Below are 19,983 nucleotides of genomic sequence, written 5' to 3'. Positions count from 1 at the left end.
TACATGGTTCTTCGGTAAAGACAAATAATATGAAAAGGAAAATAAGAAATCACTAATTTAAATTCTGACAATTAAAATATATGTGCATTTCATCTCCATTTTTTCCTCCATGCTGTTCACTACTACTTGTAACTTGGTTGCTGATTTTCTTCAGAAACCTGCTTTTCCCCCTCCAATGTGACCATGCCTTGTTACTTGCACTGTAGCTTACAGAAGTGACACACTTAATATCGGGGGGTCCAAACCTGGATATCTACCAGTGGAGATGGAGATCAGGTAAATGTGCACCTGTTCTTCCAAAGCAAAGAGTAATGCCCATTTGGTTTATTGTTACTGGGAGGGAGCTGGAGTTTAACAAATAGAAGGGAGCCAATCTTGATGTGTATTACGCCTTGTTAGACCCAGCACGGTTGTACAATGATGACTAATGAAGATGGTGGTGGTGACCAAACACCATGCCGCCACCTAGGAACACTATGTTTCGAAGTCTAGAGATATCCTTGGATCTTGTAGTAGTGGCTTGGCTCAGATGCTCCCAAACACTGGCAAAGCCAGCAGGAGCTGTGGGCCCATCCACAGAAGGCCCATAAAGAGAGCCACAGCACAGTTACATGGACATATTTGAGGTGGAGGGGAAGATACTAACAGAAGGTGATACTGGCTAGAAAATGGAGCGAGTGAGAGTTCTGACAGTAAGGGGGAAAAGGTATTTCTCTATAAATGTATTGGTGTTTTTGTTTTTGTTTTTTACAGACACTTAACAAGAACAATTTAATACCAGACGACAGGACCAACTTCTATCCTTTGCAGCAAACAAATGTGTATACAACAACCTATTACCCCAGTACACTGAATAAATATGACTACAGGCCTGAGGCCTCCCCTGGAAGGACCTTTACTAACAGCTGATGATGGACCAATCCTCCAAGAACTGGATTGCTTCCTATATGATTTTTATTTTTTAAATTGAGTTTATGGACCAAATATTGGCCCAGTCTCTAGATGTAAATATTATACAGTGGGCCTTTTATTTTCTCTTTTATCAGTGGTCTTACTTTCAAAGCAGCACATCTTCTTAAGTGGACTCACTGCTTATGGATAAAGGACCATCCTGCCAAGGATTTTTGAGGAGTCCTCAGCTTGAGATAGCACTTATTGCTATGGATGTTTATGGCTGGACATTATGCTTTGTGTCTGATGCCAAGATTGTCCAGAAACCAACCACAATGTGCTAAACTGGTATGTGGTATGTGGCTAGCCAGCACTTCCTCAGAAACTCAGTGGACATCTAAGGAAGAAGAAGTTCACACCATATGCCTACAGGTTAACGGTACTATAAATGTCATCTGTAAGACCAGCCTTATGTGAAAGTGTGCTCAAGATGTTGGTTTTTAAGTTTCTGGATTGATCACAGTGTCATCAGTTTCCTGTGACATGGAGCAATATATGCAACCTTTCAATGAAAATGGTTCTCACATGAAAGAACCATCTTGAAGCATTTCTGGTCATAATTCTCTTTGGGGGGAATAGTAGTAAGACATTCAGTGAAGTAAAAGTTTGGGTAATGAAGGTTGGCCTTTGGGTATGTTGAATGGTGGCTTTATCCCACTGGAGAAAATATGAAGAGAATGGAACAAGAGCCATGGAATATCTTGATAGGAAAAACAAACATTTCTTCCAACTTTGATTCAAGTAGCCTCTGAAGTAACTTCAAGATTGATGGCCCTGTTCATGTTGAAATCACCAAGCTTTGTGCTAATGCCGATTTTATTTTTTATAATTTTTTATTCACTTGATCAAAGAGAAATGTTTTTTGTTCGCGGTTTGTCTCTGAAGAATGTCTCCATAGTGTAGTCTAACCCAGAAAGCCTACTTCAGATTCCTTCAGTGTCTTCCAGCCAGTATTCCATGAAAATACAACATTCATCATCAATTGCCAATATTCTTCAGTATCTGAGCAAGAAGGGGGGGGGAGGTAATCCTGATTCAATTAAGGTGAGCTGGGATCTGTAGCATTATTAAACACTCAGTCCAGTTCAGTCTTGAAATGTAATTCTGTGTATATGTGTGACTGTGCAGGCCATGATGTCCATGGCCAGATTATTGTCTGACATTAATGTCTAGCAGGATGCATACCTCTTATCCTTGCTTTAATGGGCAATCACATCCAGTGTGTTTGGCAATGTAAGTGACTTTGCCACTGTTTTTAGTGTTCTCTGGTACGTATATTGTTAGCCAACTCCTCCTGGTGCTAAGAGCTGGAGATTGCCACAATATGAAGCATGTGATCAGCAGAGTGGGATCCAGTCCCTGCACAAATGATGAGCACTTCTAGAGCTTGGGCTCCTTTTGTGTGTCTTCTTTCAGAAGTGATCAGATCTGTCTGCAGTTGCTAGCTTGATAATGCTCCAAGCCATTTGTTTTAGAGTTGGATTTACTGTGTGGCAGGTAGCACTGTATCATTCCCCTTGTGCTGCTTGTAACAGGCCTTTTTGGAAATATAGTCTTGAGACGTGGCAGAGCACAGCACCATCAAGGCCATTAAAATACTTGCCTGTTTTTTCATAACTCGCAATGCCTGACTGTTTTAAGGGGAAATCACCTGATGCCAGCATCTCATACACCTTATGCAACCACAAGTCAGAAAACATGTTAGTGAGCACTGGTGCCTAAACTGTGCAAAATTTCCGTGGCTGAATCTGGATGGGTGCATGGGCTAGACTTTTTTGAATTTAGAAACACTGCTTGCCTTTTTCGTTTTCGGCTGCTGCTTTCCACATGCCAGTGGTTGAGAACTTAATCCATCTGATTGCTACAGGCTTGTATCCCAGCCCCAATAGCTTTGAGAAATAGTTTGGGGCATCTTGGAAGCTTTGTTTCAAAGGGTTACCAGTGCATTGCAAAACTCTGATTCATTTTGCAATTGTGTGGTTTTTTTTAAAATAGATACAAATGAATTAAACCTTCAAGTTCAGTGTTCTTTTCCATTCTTTTTGAATGTGGTTTTTTGTTTGTTTGTTGCCATGGAATAAACCAGGTAATTCTTTTTTCTGCTAGATGAAGCCTAGACTTCCTTCTCTATTATACCTATAGAATAACTCCCCACTCCCCCTTCTAGTTAGGCAGCAGAAGTTTATTTCTTTAAATGCCAGAAAGCAAGGATGTTTTCAGCCAGAATATTCCAATTCATTCTTTCCAGGATCTGAAAGGGAAGCAGGATACCCTTTCAACTGCAGGCAGGCAGATTCCATTTCAGTGCATGGGAGACGGGGTGCCAAAGTACATCTGAACTCTTATCATTCAATTAGCATTTGCATAAGAATGCTATTGCATTGACTCTTAAGGTCCATGTTAATGCAAAGTAGAGAACTGAATTCCTTTTGAGCTCTCCAGTGCAGGGTAGGTTGATAAGATAGGATACAGTGACATACTCGCATCTCTGGTTCAGCAGGTAACTCAGTGCTGCTAACGTCCATGGTAGATTGGACCATTTCTCTGTAGGGATCTTTAACACTGAAACTTCCTATGCTCAGGGTCATAATAATGCACGTTGCAGTGTGCAGGAAATGTATTCCGTTCTACAGTGCTGCTTTTTTGTCAACAGGATGATGTGGAGCTGTCTGAAAAGAAAACAAGCCCCTGGTTGAGTGTTTGATGAGGAAATTGTATTGCTCTAGTTAGGACAGCTGTGTGCAAATGCTTTGGAATACATTTTTGGGTGACTCATTTCTTGCTACATGGAAAGGAGAACCAGATGAGGAGCACCTCACTCACACCCAGTGGGACTGTCTTCCACATTGCATAGGAAGATAAGATGCTTCAGAAATTCAAGAGGACTGCTCAAAGCAGTTTCTACATGGCAGGAAGGTAGCTGTTCAAAGAACGTCAGTCCACATGTTGAATGCAAACCTTTAGGAGCTGTTAGAATTATGCCCAGATTCTTTATGGCCATAGGCACTGATGGGCATCTAGTCCAGTTTTCCCATAGATAGGTGATGGAATGTAGCTCAAAGGGATCAAAGCCCTCCCAATTTTTAGAAATATGTTACAGCCTTCTGTACCTGAATGGCCTTAGGCAACATCTGAAACATTGTTGAGCAGAAGTAGTGAAAACTAAAGCCATTATGGAAGCAAATTATGTTGTTGTTCCAAATGGTAATGGGATAGGGGAGAGAACACAGCTAATCTAGCTAACTGTTTCGGGCGTGAATAATGGGAGCATACATGCTGGAGGGTCCTGCAGTTTCTTGTGGATGAGAGGGCTAAAGAGAGAACATTTTCATAGGAGAGCATGTTATAATTTTCAGTGTCAGGATTATAATCTTTGATCACTTAAATGAGAGAAACTTTTCACAGATGAGTTTTCAAAAAGAAATTCATGTTGTTGCACCAGCTTTTTGCAGGAGCAATGTAAGGATTACACTTGCCATCACACATGACTCCAACGACGTCTTACAGGCACATATGTAACTCTCACCCTCAGCACAGCTGTGCCATTTCATTTCAATGGAAGCAGGACATCAAAGTGTCTGCCATTTCACGTGGGCAGAACTGTTGCCATCACCATTGAATGGGGCAATGCTTGTTGCCAGGAGATTGCTGTGTTCACATCTAGGGGAGCATGCAGGCCTCTGGATGAAAGCAAAGGGATCCAATGATTGAAAGGCTGAAGAGTTCATCTAGCTGAATAGACCAATCTCACTTTCCTCTTCCATACAAATGAATAATATTAGCTGCCATTCAGTGACACGTTTCCACTCTTACTGAGTGCTTACAAGCAGGAGTCCTCTTACACAACAGCAGGCGTGCAGGAAGGCTGGGACAATTGTGCAAGGACCCCTGGCATGCCCCTGCAGCTCCCCTTAATGCATGTGCTTCATTAGGATGTTAGCCATTAATTCCGCCTTCTTGGCCAGGTTGGGGGTTGTTGCCAATGTGGCCTTCTACCAACATGATGCTACAAAGGAGGATGTTTAGATTGGTAAAACAGCAAAGTTTCATTACGACTCTATTCCAGATCACGCTTGCTTTGCCTCCCATTTCTGGCTAGGCATGGAATACATGTGTGGGTCGGTAGCTAGATGACACAGAGGATGTTTTGCCTCCTGCAACAATCTAATCTGCCTCATTTGTTCAGTGCACTGTATATCTGAAAAAAGTACACATGGAACTTCTTACTGAGAAGCTAGTGAAAAATGTCCTGCTCTGTAACTTTGTACACATTCTAATAGGCAGGAAAAAAGCCCTTTTCATTTGAAAAGCAAGCCCATGTAGAATGAAGTCATGTTATTGTGAAGAGGGACATGTGAATATTCATACAAGTGTTTCAGTGGCTCACCTGTGACATAAAAGAGTTGTACATGTATACCTGCTGCCTTATTTTTTAGAGGATGAAATAAAGTTAGATGAAGATATGTAAAAAGTGGGAATGATTGGTGGCCTTTGGGGTATAACTAGGATTGTCCCCTCCTTAGTATTATAAAATCTAATGCTAAGAAAAGTTCAGAAAAGAAACAGGTATTAATAACTCAGTTCAGTCATACCAAATGTGGGATTTTCTTACACGTGCAAAATACAAATGTGAAGCTCAAAGTCCTGCCAAATTGTGTATATGGAGTATATGTGTGTGTACACACACACACACACACACACACACACACACACACACACAGTGCCTAAATATAAATTTAGAATAAAACAGCACTGAGACTTGAGGACAGACTTCAAAGGAAAACCCAAAAGAAAACACAGTAGATAACAAAAAAAAATTGGTTTTTTACTAAATAAAAGATTTTTTGTTATTTAATGAAAATTGAGAAGAAAGTTGACTTTTGTAGCTAGAACTGTTCATCTGCCCCAACCCACAAAAATCCATTCCTGTTAAGAATGGCAAAGTAAACAATGTTTGTATTTGCTCATATTTTATGAATAAACAGCCCAAACTGACTTAGTATATCAGTCCTATTGTGTTTAATTATCAGTAGAGTATGTGTGCAAGCTAGAAGTAGAAATACTAAACAATTATTTTGAACAGGGATCCATATCTGAATTAGCATTTTGCTTGTGTATTGCAAAATGTCATGGTTACTTTCCACTTGGTAGTTGCACAAATTACAAACTAATACACACCACTAAGGATCCAATCATTTTAGAGGTCACAGTGATCCCATGTTGAATCTTTGCAATGATTTTAAGGGTCTTGAGTTCTGAAATGTTGAGGCCTAAAGACGTTTATTCACTTAGAGAAACCCAACTTTATTTTCAGTCTTCAGCAGGGGTTTAGCTATAATTGAGCGAATGGGTTCAAATAACCCGGGGGCCCCAGCTCCTGAGGCCACCCCCCCAGGTCCACCCCTCCCTATTTTCTACATTATCTCCCTCACTCTGAGGGGCTGCCAGGGAGGAGCTGAACACAGCCCCTTCTCCCCTAGCTACACCCTTGGTCTTCAGCATTACCTAAATTCAACCATTCAGTGAGTAGTCATCTCTACTGCTTCTTATAAGGACAATGGTTTGTAGGACTTGATTGCCCAACAATGACTTTAGAACAAGGGCAGACTAAGAGCAACCTATATGAGTAACCAGCAAGGAAATAAATGCTGTAGGTAGAGGGACTGATCACTCACAGAGTCTTATCACCTTAAATACAAAGCTGCTATTAAGATACAAAACACATGTCACGCTTATGACATACTTTCGGGGACTAGAGCTACTTTCACAGGTGCATGAAGTGTATCATCAGTTGGCATAAGATATAGCCAGTCTGATTACTTTGATCCTTTCCAGCCTGGTTTCCAGCCTTGCTGTGGGACAGAAATTGCCTTGGTCGCCCTGGTGGATGACCTGCGTCAGGAGATAAGACAGTGGGGAGTGTGACCCTGTTGATTTGCCTAGCTCTCTTAGCGGCTTTTGATAGCATCAACCATGGTATGCTTCTGGGCCACCTCTCTGGGTTGGGACTTGGGGGCACTGTGATAGGGTAGTTCCAATCCTTTCTTGGGGGCCATACCCAGAAGGTGGTGCTAAGGGCCGCCTACTCTTCTCCTTGGTCATTGGCCTCTGAGGTGCTGCAGGGTTCTGTTCTGTCCCCCATGCTCTAACATCTACATGAAACAACTAAGAGAGGACATCCATGGGTATGGGCTGCGGTATCATCAATATGCTCTATCTGTCATTTAAGTCAGCTAATACCGGGAAGGCAGTGGATGTCCTGAACTGGTGTTTTCAGGCTGTCCTGGATTGGATGGGGGCAAACAGACGGAAACTTAATCCAGCTCAGATGGAAGTGCTCTGGATCAGTAAAACTGATTATCTGAGTGGTGAAGTAAATCTGGACTTGGATGGGCTCACACTCCCCCTGAAAGACCCAAGTTCGCAACATGGGTGTGGTTCTGGACCCAACACTATCCTTGAAGTCCCAGGTGGTGGCAGTGTGCAGGTGTGCCTTTTACCAACTATGACTAGTACGCCAGCAGCGACCCTACTTGGAGAAGTCGTCCCTGACCTCAGTCACTCATGCACTGGTAATATCCAAATCAGATTGCTGCAATCTGGTTTACGTGAGTCTGCCATTGAAGATGGTTTGGAAGCATCAACTAGTCCAGAATGCTGCTGCAAGGCTGCTCGTAGGCGCTAGTCGCTTCTCGAGTATTACAGCCATCGTGTGGCAGCTTAATTGGCTGCCAGTTTGTTTCCAGGCTAGATTCAACGTGCTGCTTTTGACCGTTAAAGCCCTACACAGCTTGGGACCAGGGTATCTGTTGGACTGCATTCACCCATATGAATCTGCCAGGGTCCTTTGCTCATCATCTTGAACTCTGCTCATGTCACGGCCCCACCATTAACTGAGATTCGGTTGGCGGAGACAAGCAACGGGGGGGCCTTTTCAGTTGGGGGGGCCTCTGCTCTGCATTGCCTTCCCAGAAGAGCTTTGCCATGCTCCCTCCCTCATGGTTTTTTTTAAAAAGGTCTCAAAACACACTTGTAATGTGTTTCATTGCAGCCCACCGGGTTTTAAATTTTAATTGTTTTAAGTGTCTTTGTTTTATTTGTGTTAGGTTTTATATTTATTTTATTGTCGTGAGCCACCTCGAGCGATATTATACTGGAGGTGTGGGATATAAATATTTTTCATAAGCATCACTGAAGATGTTAATCTTTGGACTTTAAGATAGTGCAAGACTCCTTTTACTTTTTGCCTCTCTGGAGCTAGCAGTGTTACATTGTCCCCATATGACAATGTGAGGCCACCTCGTGCTTCTTTTTGAACTATCAATGTGAAACCTCAAAATATTTCCCTAATGAGCATCTAGACATTTTGACAGGATTCAACTCTGGTTTTAAAAACCTGCTGAAAGCAGCTTCTCTTGCTTCATCTTTGGTACTTTATCCAGAAGCACAGGTAAGTGATGAAGGGTTTTGTTTTGTTTTAGTCCTGTGGTGTTTCTCCCCCCCCCCCCCCATTTCTGGGACATAGTGGCAGACATGAGGAAAATTTCTCCAGGTTGCCCCACTGAAATGAAAAGGACAAGTTAAGCACTGCCTGACTTTTCCTTTTAATTTCAATGGGACAACTCATGTCTGCCAGTACCTCTGCTTCAGAAATTTAGACCCAGAAGGGGAGAGTTTTGTTCCATTAGGGTTCACATGGAGCACAGCTATAGCAAGAGGCAGACAGCAGATTCATGTGCATGTTCCTTGTGCGTAGGGATCCATTGAAATTAACAGGATAGGCCACACATGTAGGAGTCCTGGAGCTTTGCATTAGTGAGGGAAGACCCTTTCATTATATGTTGTTAAAATATTTAGCATCAGAGTGTTAATCGTGTTAATTCATTTGCAGTGATATACTCACCAGAAAATTGGCCCAACACCAGTCCCTGGTATGGTAATGATCCCACAAACTCTTCTCCCCCACACTACTTAGTTATTTTCAAACTCATTACAGGCAGCTTCCTACATGACATGAAGAACAAAAACGTTGACATCACAGACTCCAAACCAACTGCACTGAAATAGTCACATGCTGTCTGTATTCTTATGTATCAGTGATTTATGTGGCTTCCTCACCTCACAAAGTTCCTTTCCTCATAGTAACAATACTCAGAGAAGCACCAGCTTTCATAGCATACCATTAGCCTTATTTACTGTCACAGCTGGATAATGTGTATTCTAGTAACAGAGAAGAGATGGTAGGAATAGCATCGACATTTAATCTGACCCAAGGCTGCATTGTCACTGGCTCACATCACCAGAAAGGTGAGGATCATACAGCCCTCGGGATCAGATTTATTTATCCTTGTCAACCCACAGCCCTCCTTCCAACAACGGAGGAATATACACCATGTAAGCCATTATGTTCATTGCAAGGGCTCCGCCCTGGACCATCTGGATTAAACATAGTTTTGAGCACACACACAGTATCTTCTTCAGCACTACTGTTGCAAAGTGGTATATAAATATTTGTTGTATTCATACTTAAACAGCCAGTCCCCTATGTCTTTGAAGTGACTGAGTGCTTGTCGGGGTGGGGTGGGGGAGCTCTAGGCAGATTCCCCCCAATTTGGAAATTGCAAGCTCCCTATTAGTTTCAACTCTAGAAGCAGGTTAGAAAGTCTCTTGCTTAGTCCAAGGTAGGGCATATCCATCTCTCTCCTCCTCTACTATTGGCTGAGTCTTCCAGTACAAACAAATTACAACTCTAGGGTCTTCTGTTTCTAAATTTGCACAGTATGTTGCTAAAAGACAATACTATTTCTAGTTACGTAGGCAACACTATGCCTGTGTTTACTGAAGAGCCCAGGGTCTCAGGGGGCTGAGTTGTTAGAGTGAAAGATGTGGACCAAGGTTACAGAGAAGTCGGGAAGTGTATATACCATAAATCACAGAAGCAAAAAGGCTTTGCATATTAAAAAGTCAAAACAACATTGAAGCCAGTCAGCTGCACAACTGCTCTCGCCCTGTGTCCAGATGTGTACGTATTTGAGATGCGATCCAATTTATTTTCAAGAGAAAATATGAAGCAAACTAAATGAGAGATGAAGATGGGAGGAACCACAGCTCAGTTTTGTAATTGAAGCAGAGAGAAATGTATGGTCTGTTTTCATATATAAAAAGAAAAGTATCACTACAACACCAAATATGCACCTAATGAAGCAAAATCAGGAAAGCATTATTGGACTCTGCTGTGAAAGCACATCACCCCTCCTATGCAACCAAGCAAACACAATGCTACTGTTAGAATAAAGGCGACGTAGACTGTAACTACTGCCTTTAGACACTGTGAATTTGGGGGGACTGGGTTGGGGTTCTCTGATTTTTATATATTGTACTATGTAAAGAATAATTCAGAAATAAATCCAACAACCTGCTAAGCTTGTGAGTTATTTGCTTCAGCTGGAATCCAAACTTATCTTCTGCAGACTGAGGCATATTCAAAAATTGATTTTACTAAGGTGATTGATTAATCATGTCTTTTTGTTCATCGCTTTCTTGTTGTGGTTTCTGACTCTTGATGTAGCAGTAAAATACCACCAAAATCTCACTCAGTTTTGTTATCCAATAGTTACTAGAGAAAATTACTTCCATTAACTGGGAAAAGGTACCTTTATTTATATGTATATATTCCACTTATTTATATGTATATATTCCACTTAAATACTGCCTAATCAGCAACATCTAGGTGGTTTACAAGCAGGCAAAGCCGTTAAAGACAAGCCAAAATGAGCACAGCGATTAAAACACAATTAAAATAAAACCAACTAAAATGAATTGAAACACAACCATCAAATGCCTGGTTAAACAGGCCTTCTTCGTGAGATCTGGTGGGAGTGGGCCAAACCTCATGGCTGGAACTGCGTTCCAAAGCTTAGGGACAGTTGTGGAGAAGGCCCATCAGTTGTCACTAGATGAACCAGCAGCAACTGCAGGCAAATTTCTCCACATGACCTGAAGCAGTGGGATTATATAGAAGAAAGTTCTCTCAAGTAATCTGAACCCAAGCCTATTATTTTATTTTATTTTATTTTATTTTATTTTAACGTTTATATCCCGCTCTTCCTCCAAGGAGCCTAGAGCGGTGTACTACATACTTGAGTATCTCTTTCACAGCAACCCTGTGAAGTAGGTTAGGCTGAGAGAGAAGTGACTGGCCCAGAGTCACCCAGCAAGTATCATGGCTGAATGGGGATTTTGAACTCGGGTCTGCCCGGTCCTAGTCCAACACTCTAACCACTACACCACGCTGGCATTATAGAAAATTAGCAGCACTTTGGATTTCTCCTGGAAGCATATTTGCAGCCAGTATAATGCTTTCAAAACAGGAGTAACACGATCTCACTAAGTTTCCAAGAGACCAACCTGACTGCTGAATTTTGCATTAATTAAAGTTCCCAAACTACATTCGAGGGCAGTCCTACATAAAGTGCATTACAGTAGTCAAGCATGGAGGTTACCAGCCTGTGGTCCACTACTTTAAGGTCATTCTTCTTCCAGAAATGGCTGCAGCTAGTGTATCAGTCAACACTGATAGAAGGCACTGCTGGTGTTTGACTCAATCCAGGAAGCTAGAGAGATACTTAGATCCAGGAGTACTTCCAGGCTGCATACCTATTCCTTTTGGGAAAGTGTAACTGTCCAGAACAGGCAACTTTATCACATTTCCTGGATTACAACCACACACAGTGAGCACTTCCATCTTGATTGGATGGAAATTTAGTCTCCATTCAACTCATTACTGCCTGTAGGAAGCATTCATGGATGTTATGCCATTTCCTGTTGAAATTACCATGGAGAAATAGATTAGGAAGTCATCAGTCTATTGATAACGGCCTGCACCACATCTCCAGATGATCTCTCCAAGAAGTTTCACATAGATATTAAAGATCCCTGGAGACAAAATAGAGTCCTAAGGAATTCCATACAATAGCTCCCTTAAAAAAAAAAAAAGAAAGTAAGAGATTTAAAAGAACTAACAGTTACATTCCTTCTGTCAATTCTTAGATAAAGATCATCCACCAACCAAAGCAGTCTCTACCCCATAAACAGTCTGAAATGGGTCCTTTGAAAATTGTCTGTTTCCTACAAGACTGCTTGGAGCTGAGAAGCCACCACTCTATCAGTCACCTTGCCCAACCATGGGAGGTTGGAGACTGACCTATAATTGCTCAGCTCTGAGGGATCTAATGCAGGCTTCTTGAGAAGGAATTGTTATCTTGTTCTTAAGACAAGGAGGCATCCTGCTTTCTCTCAGTGAAGCATTTATGATGTCCACCAAGCTATCTCCAATAATCTCCCTTCTAAATTCACATCCTGTTCAAGGATGTGAACAAACCAATCAGTTTGTTCACATCTTTGGTAGTCACAAATTGAAACTGGTCCAGTCTAACCATAGAAGAGGAATCACTGGACACCTCTGTAACTGACTATTAAAGTATTTATACCCCGCTTCTATTGCTCAGGGCGGCTCACAACATAATAAAAAGACACAATGTAAATTTAGACTAATAACATTAACCAAATTTAAATTATCTAGGTTGTGGTATCCACCTTTCAAGTGATGGCTCTTTTATATTTACCACGAGAACAGCAACTGTCCCTATTCATCCCAGTATAGTGTCTTTCCCAGGGGCTGTTGCTGGTATCTCTTCTTTAAATATAATATCTATACCTATACATAAAATATTATGTCTGCATAGTGTGAGCCCCTTTGAAACAGAGAACCATTTCCCCCATTCATGCTATGTCATCCACTTTTTGAACCTGTGGTTGAAATACATCGATATTCTAAGCTAAACTTAAGTTGCACATTATGGGACAGAGTCAGGGGCGTAGCAAGGTTGGAGGGGGCCCAGAGACAAGATTTTAAAATGGGCCCCTCACTGATACACACACACAAACACACTTCACAATATATAGTGCACTCACACTCACATCCCCATTATGAATACGGTGAATATCTCGTTCACATTGAATCTAGTTTTTTTACTCTCTGCTCCTGCCGATCTCCAAGAGACTCAATATAATTCATAGGAGGTGCAACATGGGCAGGTGGGGAGTCATGTGATGTGCCTCTGGGGGGCCCCTTGACACAGTGGGGTCCCAAGATGACTGCCTCCCCTTGCCTAATGGTAGTTACGCCCCTGAACAGAGTACTTCCTCCCATGAAATAAAAAGCAAGAAGTAAACACAAACTCCTGCTGTGATTATCCCATGGAAAAATTTTAGAAATGTGCACTTGATGTCAGAATGTGCATGACAACCGGCTTAACACACATATCACAAAGCAGAATCCTTTTCAGTTGGTTATATTTAATAACCTCCCACAAACAATAATACATTAGCTAAAGTTATATAGCCTGATCCCAAAGCATGAAAGCTGATATTTGTCTAGCCAAACAGGTAGCTTTGTTAGCTATTTTCTAGTAGTAAGAACAAAATAGGTTTTAAGTATGTGGCTTCAAAAGAATGGACTTTGGAGCAGGGGGCTGCCAAGGGAGGATGGGAACCGACGTGCTCCCCCCAAAAAATACGGAAGTGCTTTCTGTTGGCACAAAAGCAACTTAGGGTACCACCCACCATCCCTAAACATTTTCCCCAAAGAGGGGTTTTAAGATAGATGAGAATTTCTTAGCTGTCCTCAACAGACGCTATCAGTGTTAGCAAGTGCAGATATGTGGAGGCCCTCTGCAACACTTGCATAAAAAAACAGACCTGAAGAAAAATGTGGCCTGGGTGAATGGAGGGTTTGCACTTCCCCTAACCACTGCTCCAAGTTGCCTTAGGGGGACTTGGAAGAGCCACGGAGGACAACTGGTTCTAAAGAGAACTGGTTGGAGCAAACCAGATCAATGATGAACCAAATAAAACCCTAACTCTAACTAGTGTTCTCTCTAAATCAACTATCTTCTATCTCCAGGCTGAGATATTCCAGGCTAACAGTTTGGTAGTTGCTCATAACCATATTTAAATATGATTGATTAGATTAGTCTAGGAATGGGTAATGAAGTCATCTGTTAAATCAATCTGAGAATACCTATTATATTATGCCAGTCCTGACCAAGTTCTTCCTTCTTGGGCAGCATTTGACCTCAAGACTTCCCACGTCCCCCACCCAACCCATTCCTCATCTGGCTCTATCCTGCTGCTTTGGGTAGCAGATGTAAGTTACTTGTCTATTGGGGTGGTTTTTTTGGTGTGTCATTGTAGAAGCAGATGATAAAAAAACGGGGACTTGCAGTTTCTTGCTCATCACCACAATACACATTAGTCTAATGCTCCCAGGAAGATGTCCCAACAGTCACTCAAGAGATTCTTATCACCTTACTTTTGCCAGCCACCTCCATGCAACCAGCACAAACCCCCAAACAGTACGACAAGGAAATAGAAAGCGGCTTCTATATGTTGTATGCTAGTGATCTGCACACTGTTGCTTGTCTTCCCACTTTCTTTATGAGGAAGTAGTTTTGGAAAATGTTGACCTTTCCTCCTCCTGGAGTCGATACTTGGATCCTCAGACTTTTAATCCTCAGGCAGACTGCTAGGGGTAGAGCAACCTTGTGCTCACCCTCCTTCGGCTCACCCCTCAGGGAAGAGGCTTGCCCAATATAGAAGGGTACCCGCGAGGGAGAGCAGCAGCAAAAGCACACATTCGGGACCAGCTGGCAGCTGTTGCCAGTTCTCAATTTCCTTTCCTCTCCACCTCATGACTGCCCAGCGAACGTCATAGCGCATCAGGTCCCTCTGGTCCAAGAACAATACTCTAGCCTGGATCTTGTAAACTTGGAATTTCTCTCTGAATATTTTTCATCTAATCTTTATTACAGATGAGTTGATTGCTATACCCATTACTTACAATCTGATATCCTGAATGGAAATACTTGGCCAAAGCTCACTGGTTTCTTAGGTGTCCAGTGTGAACACCCATCTTCCCTATTTTAAAGAACTGTACAGAGACAGTCATCCCTGTCTTGAAACCTAAATATTAACACAACATTAGGACTAAAATGAAGTTAACGCCAGGTAGAGACTTCACATCTGTAACAAACCCTGTTTTGTATCTAAGCACAACACTATTTGCATTTTCCAGTCTCTTGACATTTGTGACTGGAAACCCTGAGGCCAAAATGAATATTCTTCCGATGTTTTGAATGTGCAGGTAAGTCACCACACTTGAGTTTGCTGACTGCAAATACATTTAAATTGGATATTTAGTTCTGTATGATCAAACCTTTCGGCTAAGTTTAAAGCAACATTCTAAGAATTATTCAGTAATTATTGGCTATATGATTTATCTATGTGCGCCACAAAATAGAATTTCCAAGTGCAACACTTTAGCTGGCAATAAATACTGGCTAATTATTAAAACGTTTCATTAAAACATAGGAAACAGTTTTGATCATGAAGAACTAAGTATCAGATCCAATAGACGTACGCTTACTTAGAAGAAAACCAGTGCTTGAAATAAAAGGGCTAGAAAACAGCCAATGCCTCATCTTTTGTGATGGCCTGTTAGCTATTGTTTTTAGGAGGCTATGGGGTGAAGAATCAGGGGGATGGAGCTTGTGGGTTTTATTAAGCCCGCCTCAATTTTTGCCCCATAATTTGACCAGTAGTGCAAGTCCTATTGCACATAATCAGTAAACATGCATACAAATGAGCTTTTAGACAACTGATTCAACTCATTCGAAATGCAGAAGTAATGAATTATAACTAAAGGCCACTGAAGTTTCTTAACAGAAATTAATTTATAAATTCATTTCAGAGGGGTTTTTTAGATGGATTTTGGTCATCTCTCCTTTTATCTAGTCTGCATTTTCTGTCCCAGGAGAAGGAAGCAGTAAGAAATGCCCCTTCAATGCCATTTGAATTAAATAAAAGATTGTGCCCTTGACCTTAAGATGGGCATCCTCCTGAATTTCACTATGCTAAAATGTGAAAAAAGATCCTATCTTGTGAGTTTTACATTTCAGCTTTACAGCCTTTTTCAACAACAAGAAGTCAAAGGGGCTGAACCTCCAAGGACATTTACTACACAAAAGTATAGATACTTGCTGCAAGAACTGGAGCCAAATGATAAACCTTTATAGGCTGGAAGAGTAGTCCCAGTGGTCCTGAAATAACATCTTTTATCATTGTTACATATCACTATAAAGTGGGCCTATTTTGATTGAGGGATGATCATAGATTCTTACTGAGAAATGTTATAGTCCTCGTCCCATTTATTAATCAAACTAAAGACCGTGGAAAGTGACAAGAGTCAGGGACACTTTAGTTTATGTTCCGATGCAACTGGAAATTTATATCGTGGTCTTGTGCTGAAAATTACACCATAATATCATAAAAAATAGATTGGATTTCTAATAACCTGAAACCAGCTACACCTGCATGCATAATGCCTCATTCCTAGTCAATCATAAGCTATAATTTTGAGAGTTTTCATATTCGCAAGTATGCCTCTGGGAATTTATTTTTTAAATGCAGCCCATTAGAAAGTAATTGAGAGGCACCAGATCAGTAAAAACAAACTTGGTGTGAACTAGATAGATATTTCTCCCTCTGGATTCCTTAACACTTTAAATGCAGAGACAGTTTCTAATAGGGTATGCTTAGAATCAAGGCATATATTGGCACACTATTAAAACGAAAGCATCGAACTTGACTCTGTCACTAATTGGTCTATGGTGTAATATTAATTTTCACTTTAATTCACTGAAAGTGTAACTTCTGTTTGGAAAACAACATGTTTAAGTCTTTCCTGTCTTTTGCCATCTTCCATAGCAACAAAAATAGGGAGCAAAAATTCTAAACTTTAGGGAGTCAAAAGCACCTCAACTTCAGCAATATTTTACAGCATGAGTGATGTTACCAACCTCTCTGTTCACCCTGTTGTCATACAGTTGGACTAAAAGAGGAGAGACTGAAGGCACATTAGATCACAGCCTTACTAAAGCTAAAGTGGCCTAGGCGCAGCCAGTGCCAGGATGGAGAATGGTTTGCAACCTCATCTATATGCTAACTTGAGTTCGAAGATGCAAGAAGGGTGGGATATAAATGTAATACAATTGATGAAATAGCAGCTACAGCTGACAAACTGAGATCCAACACATTGAGAAGCATTAGCTTTACACATAAAGACCAGAGGATCAAGGTTCAGATCGGGTTACTGTAAAAGCCACTCCCAGTTCAAAATCACAGGATGAGAAATCACAGAGATCATCTTGATGTACCACTTTGGCCCATATCAGAGCTGACGAAGCCTGACTCATGCTGGCCAGTTTTGTTAGCCTACTTTCCAGTAGGGATGTGCACGGAACTGGCAACAGCCGGTTCAGTGGTGGCGGGTGTGTGTGTGATAGCTTTAAGGTGTGGGAAGGGTGTTCTTCTCTCCCCCCGCTGCACATCCCCCACTGGCATGGTCTTTAAAATTGCTGGCATAAGCAGCTGTGTACCTCCTTGCCATCCCGGTCAGCTTAATACCATAAGTAGCAGGTGCGTGTGCGCACAAAAGGACAGTGCTGATGGGGGGAATGCAGGGTCGGGAAGAAGACCCTCCCCACACCTTAAAGCTACCCCCACCATTGAACTGGCTTGAACACCGGTCTTTCGAGCCGGTTTGGTGGTCTGGGAATGGATCATCAAACTAGTTTGTGCACATCCCTACTTTCCAGTAGGCTTATGAGATCATCCGACATTGTGTGTGTGTGTGTGTGTGTGTGTGTCCATCCATGTTCCGATGTGTGTGTCCCCAACATAAACCTGTCAATGCCTGGACCAATATGAACCAAATTGGGTACAGCTGTAGGGACACCTCAATGGCCTAGTTTGTGATGTCACCCACCCTAATTCAAGAAGGCAGACGTGTGAACTTTTGATGCGCAAGTGGACTAACTTGTGGACTGTCTAAACAATTTAGACTCGTGCTAACTTTGCAAAGAGGCACCTTTTAATGTGGTGATTCCCTTTATTTAGCAGGGGGAGAGTAACTGGCCTTATCCACCCCCAGCACAGTACCTCCAGTGACTGTTGCTGGTGTCTATCTTGTGTTTCTTTTAGATTGTGATCCCTTTGGGGACAGGGATCCATCTTATTTATGTATTATTTCTCTGTGTAAACCACCCTGAACCATTTTTGGAAGGGCAGTATAGTCCCTGGACATCTGGTGGCAAGTGGGCAACAGGACTCAGGATCTTCAGTTGAGCAACCAGGGCTGAAGACAGCAAAGTTAAAAAATATACGAAAAATGCCAACAAGGAAATAATGATCTGCTATTACAAGTCTAGTCCAACTAGAAGAGGTTATTTAAAAAGAATGTACCAAATTTGGAAAGAGAAGCATCCAGATACAGAAATAACAGAACAAAGGCTAGCAGACCAGAGAAGATTCATAATAAGAAATAAAGTATCCACAGGAGTTGAGCTGGAAGAACTGCAAAGAGCAACACGGGCTCAAGATATGGAAGAAGAATTACCACCAACTGAAGAAGTTGCTCAGGCGCAGGTGGGGGTGTCGGAAATCGAGGATGCCACTGTTGCTGAACTCTTTCAAAATCAAAACCAGGCAACCGCCCCTTTGCCTTCACCTCAAAAACCCAAATGCCATTTAACAGAAAATCAACAAGACCTAAAGCAAAAAATAACTGAGCACATGAACCAAACAACCACCAAAGTCTGACTTCCAGCTCTAAAAACAGTTGCCAAAAAACAACTTGCTCAGGCATTAAAAGATGTCAGTGCTGCACTTGCAGAAATAACAACCAATAATTTGCAAGAAACAAACCAACTAATATACAGTGCAGCAGCAACAACAACACAAGAGCTTGGATATACGATCAGTGGACCTGTAAAAAAAGAAAGCAGTACATCACCTAAATGGAAGATTAGTTTCGAAAATAAAATCTCCAGGCTTAGATCAGATGCTAGTAAATTGAAAGTTATGAAAGACAAGAAGCTGAAGAATGAAAACACCAAGCAGTATCTGATCCAAAACATACCACCTAGATTCAAGGAAAATTAGAGAAGTCCTGGAAATAATAAAGCAGCAAATAACAGCAGTGTCAAAGAAGATTAGCAGATATGAAGCCAGAATTACACAACACAGGCAGAATCTCCAATTCCAGTCGAATCAGAGACGTTTCTACCAAAGCATAGAAGGAGAAACTGCAAGAAACGTAGAAACACCACATAAAGAAGAAACAGTGCAATTCTGGGGGAAATTATGGGACAATCCAATAGATTATAATAAAAAAGCAGGCTGGAAGAAAGATGTCAAAAAATGTAACCAACAAATGCAAGATCTAATAATAATACCAGAATTAATAAGTGAAAGAGCAAAGAAAATTAAAAATTGGACTGCTCCAGGTGACGATGAACTGCATGGCTTTTGGTTTAAAACACCTAACAGGCCTTCATAAACAACTATCAAAACAGCTCAATCACATTTTGCAAGGAGGTGATATTGAACAATGGCTAACAACTGGGAAAACTCATCTCATCATGTAAGACCCAGCAAAAGGTGCAGTTCCAAGTAATTATAGACCGATAACCTGCCTGCCAACCATGTTCAAAATATTAACTGGAATAATAGCAGATGAAGTGATGCAACACTTATTAACTAACAAACAGCTTCCAGTTGAACAGAAAGGAAATTGCCTGAACACCAGAGGCACAAAAGACCAGCTGCTGATTGACAAAATGATTTTAGAAAACTTCAAGAGAAGAAAAACCAATCTAAGTGTTGCATGGATTGACTACAAGAAAGCCTTCGATTCATTGCCTCACACATGGATACTAAAATGTCTAGAAACAACTGGTGTCAGCAAAAACATTCAGATATTTATAAAAAAAAGCAATGAGCATGTGGAGTACACAGTTAACAATCAATGTTGAGACACTTGGACAGGTTAGCATTAGAAAAGGCATTTTCCAAGGGGACTCACTATCCCCTCTGTTGTTTGTAATCGCCATGACCCCACTTTCACAAATACTA

At 41.4% G+C, this 19,983-nt stretch overlaps 1 protein-coding gene across 11 annotated transcripts in view; it reads left to right on the top strand.

Moving 5' to 3' along the window:
* Positions 1-5,946, top strand: part of SEMA5B (semaphorin 5B) — a 576,167-nt gene extending 570,221 nt beyond the window's left edge. For 9 of the 11 annotated variants that reach the window (XM_053256885.1, XM_053256927.1, XM_053256858.1 and 6 more), the window contains one exon: positions 754-5,946. In XM_053256885.1, the coding sequence (XP_053112860.1) occupies positions 754-909 (156 nt within the window). In that variant the 3' untranslated portion in view covers positions 910-5,946. Of the gene's footprint in view, positions 1-206; positions 277-753 lie in introns of all 11 variants that reach the window. The other 2 variants (XM_053256936.1, XM_053256954.1) reach the window with 2 other exon arrangements.
* The last annotated feature ends 14,037 nt before the right edge of the window (positions 5,947-19,983 follow it).

Source organism: Hemicordylus capensis, chromosome 1 (assembly GCF_027244095.1).
Source record: "Hemicordylus capensis ecotype Gifberg chromosome 1, rHemCap1.1.pri, whole genome shotgun sequence".
Taxonomy (NCBI): domain Eukaryota; kingdom Metazoa; phylum Chordata; class Lepidosauria; order Squamata; family Cordylidae; genus Hemicordylus; species Hemicordylus capensis.
This window is presented reverse-complemented; position numbering and strand designations above follow the sequence as displayed.